Source organism: Gaeumannomyces tritici, assembly GCF_000145635.1.
Source record: "Gaeumannomyces tritici R3-111a-1 unplaced genomic scaffold supercont2.231, whole genome shotgun sequence".
NCBI classification, from domain to species: Eukaryota; Fungi; Ascomycota; class Sordariomycetes; order Magnaporthales; family Magnaporthaceae; genus Gaeumannomyces; species Gaeumannomyces tritici.
In genome coordinates this window covers 1-3104 of record NW_008804775.1, presented here as the reverse complement: position 1 = coordinate 3104, position 3104 = coordinate 1, and the positions used below count along the sequence as shown (strand labels likewise).

General features: G+C 62.5%; 1 protein-coding gene across 1 annotated transcript; it reads right to left on the bottom strand.

Moving 5' to 3' along the window:
• Nucleotides 1–732: 732 nt before the first annotated feature.
• Nucleotides 733–3057, bottom strand: GGTG_14300 (hypothetical protein). The gene has a single exon (XM_009232227.1). The coding sequence runs from the start codon at nucleotides 2943–2945 to the stop codon at nucleotides 1368–1370; it is 1578 nt and encodes a 525-aa protein (XP_009230491.1). The 5' UTR covers nucleotides 2946–3057; the 3' UTR covers nucleotides 733–1367.
• Nucleotides 3058–3104: the final 47 nt, after the last annotated feature.

The following is a 3104-nucleotide window of genomic DNA, read 5'->3' as shown; positions in this document are numbered from 1 at the left end:
GAAAGAAAGAAAGAAAGAAAAGAAAGAAAAGAAATAAGAATAGGAAAGTTTACGGCACTAACAATTTCACTTAATCTTTGGGACCTCGTGCCGCCGTCAATCTTCCCGTCAGGGTCCCTTTTTACACTTTTTTCTTCTTGCTTCTTATCGGGGTCCTCTCCTCCCTCATTGTGCGTCGGATGCCGCCATCAGGGTGCCAATTGCTGCCATCAAGGTCGGGGTCGAAGGGGGCCGGGGGGCGAATAGCGGGGAAACAAGGTGCGATTGTTACGTCAGGGATACAACTGAACCCTTTATTTTGCCTCGTGTTTTTTGTTTGTTTTTTGCCGCGCCAGGCACGCAGGTTGGCGGCCCCCTGCATTGCATAATGGCATGGTTTCCCTCGCCAGAGTCCCCGGGAGAGGGGGGTGCCGCGGACGAACATGCAAAGCCACCTGTCTGCTCGTCTGTCGATAAACCCTCCCCGATCATCCCTCACCGGTGAAGGCGTCAAGAAGGGGGGGCCACCCCTGCCCTGGCCTCGGCGGCCCGCGTCGGGATGGACGACCGGTGTAGAAAAAAAAAGGGATGGCGGCCTCGGGTTTGATCTGGAGGGGGAGGGATATCTACATGCCTACCTACCTAGATAGGTAGGTGTGTGTGTGTGTGTCAGCACCTCCAGGGCGCCCAAGTGGTTACGCACCACCACCCATATGCCGAGACTGGATTTCCCACGCCGCATTGCTGATAAGCCCTTTTTGCAACATCACATTCTTTGCTCGCTATCGTTGAGATCTCCGGCTACACACACTCTCTCTCCGTCACACCGTCCTCCTCAACGGTCGCCGCCAGGGGTCGACATGCTCCTGCTGCTGCCCACCCCCCGCCCGCCCCGGCCGTGGCCTGCCCGCTTTTCCCGTTCCTCTCTCCCCCCCTGTCGGCCGCGAAGCTCAATGCCGTCTTCCCTCCCCTTCCCACCCGGTGTCACCAACCAATCAGTGGCCCTGCCGGTGAAGGGGTGGTGGTAGTGCGCCGGGCCTTGGCGCTGGCTGCTGTGCCGATGACCTCCTCTTCCTCACCGGCCTTGGAGCAAGCAGGCTGGGGGAGGGAGGCTGCTTGCCACGTCTTGATAGGGCCCCCTTCCCGCCATTTGGCTATTATCGCCGCGCTCGCGCGCATGCGTGCCTTTCCCCTCCCCGCCCTGCCCCAGGCTATTTGCATGCGTTACGCACACGGAACAGCCTGCATTGCCTGGGTAGGTAGGCAGGCGGATATAACGGGTCCGGGGGGGGGGCTTGCAGATCACGCCGCAGCCAACCATCAGAAGTCTCTGTTCGTATCGTATCGACCCTTGCCTTTTTTTTTTTGCTCCCCACTGCCCTCTCCATCTACAAGTTGTGGTAAGCAATTTCGCATATCCCCACGCTCTCGCTCCCGCCCGTCTCCGACGAGTACCTGGACTCCGAGTCCCCGTCGTCGTCGTCGCCGTTCTGGCTGTCGTCCTCGCCTCGGACCCGGGAGGCCGCGTCCGTCATCTGCTCCGGCAGGCCCAGCGACCTCCTGTACGCCTCGTCGTCGTGGTCGTCGTGGTCGTCGCTGTCCTCGGCCGCGTCGTGGCCGCCGCCGTGCCTTGGCGGCAGGGGCCACGTGCTCGTTGAGCCTGCCGCCCAGTCCCAGCTCAGGCCGTCGTCGTCGTCGCCGTCGCTGTTGTCGTCACCATTGCCGTTGTCGTTGTCGTTGTCGTTATCGTCCTGCCCCTGCCCCCGACCCTCCTCTCCCAGCTCGGATTCGTCGTGCGCGAGTGCACTGTCTAGCTCGTCCCGCTCGTACGGCTCCGGGCTGTGGTGCCAGTGTTGCTGCTGTCGGTATGCACTGTCTCCCTCGTGCTCGTGGAACTGAATAGCACCGTTCTCGTATCCGTAGGACGGGCCCGTGCCGTCTACCACGAACTGTTCGTGCAGATACAAGTCGTTTCCCACATACTGCTGCTGCTGCTGCTGCTCGTGCTCGTAAACGGCATCGTCTCCATATCCATAAGCGTATCCAACGTCGTGTCCATACCCATCCGAGTACGTCTCCTCCGCTTCTAGTTCTGGAGAGAGCCCAGTTCTGGCCTGTGTCGCCGTAGCGGCCTCAAGGTCGCTGACATGGGGCGTCCAGCCGTGAGGTGGATTGAAGACAATCGGCTTGATCGGTCGAGGAGCCGCCAGGTCTTCGCTGCTCAGGCCGTTCGCGACGAATCGCTGGCTTGTTTCTGGAGCTCCCATAGCCACGCCTGCCGTCCGTCGCTCTTCTTGCGCTCCATGTCGCTGTTCTTGCTGCCACCCTTGCTCTCGGTCCTGCGAATATGGTTGAGATTGCGGCTGCGGCTGCGGCTGGAGTTGCTGTTGTATTTGCTGATGCAGTTGCTGCTGTATAAGCTCTTCCTGCTGGTCCTGCTGCTGCTGCTGCTGCTGCTGCACACCCGGAGCTTGAGCCTGAGCGGCATCTCGCCGGACAGGCGGCTGCTGCAGCATCAGCACCTTGTGCTTCCTGGCGTCTGGCGAAGACACCACTATCTCGGGCAGCCCCATGCTCGAAAGCGTCCTCGCCTCGTTCCCGGCATACAGCCCCAGCGCGTTCGCCTGGAGTCCGTGGGAAGGGGCGGTCGGGTAGGCCATCGTTGAGGAGCGCGACAGTGGCGAGACGGAACGTTGGCCGTCTGCCATGCCTTGGTCGAAATAGCCCGTGATCCCCGGGGGTTGGTTGCGCGTGGGGGACGCGAACGGGCTGCTGGTTCCAAATGTCTCCTGCTGCTGCCGTGACAAGGTTGACTGCCAACCGCCGCTGCCGCCGCTGCCGCCGCCGCCCGTCTTCTCCAGTGTCTGCGTGCCGGCACCACCAGCACCGCTACCGCTACCGCCGCCCCCGGGATCAGTAGCAGCCGCCGCAGTCGAGGCCTCGGGCCCCCCGCGCGACGAGGACATGGACTGCGGGTTCGTGCCGCTCGACCCCTGCCCCCCGGCGGCCTTCTTCACCCTGGCGGCCTCGATCCTGCGCTGGAACCAGAAGAACGCGGCGATGCCCAGCGACACCACCGCGACGGCGCCCACCACTGCGCCGGCCGCGATGCCCGCCGTTGCCCC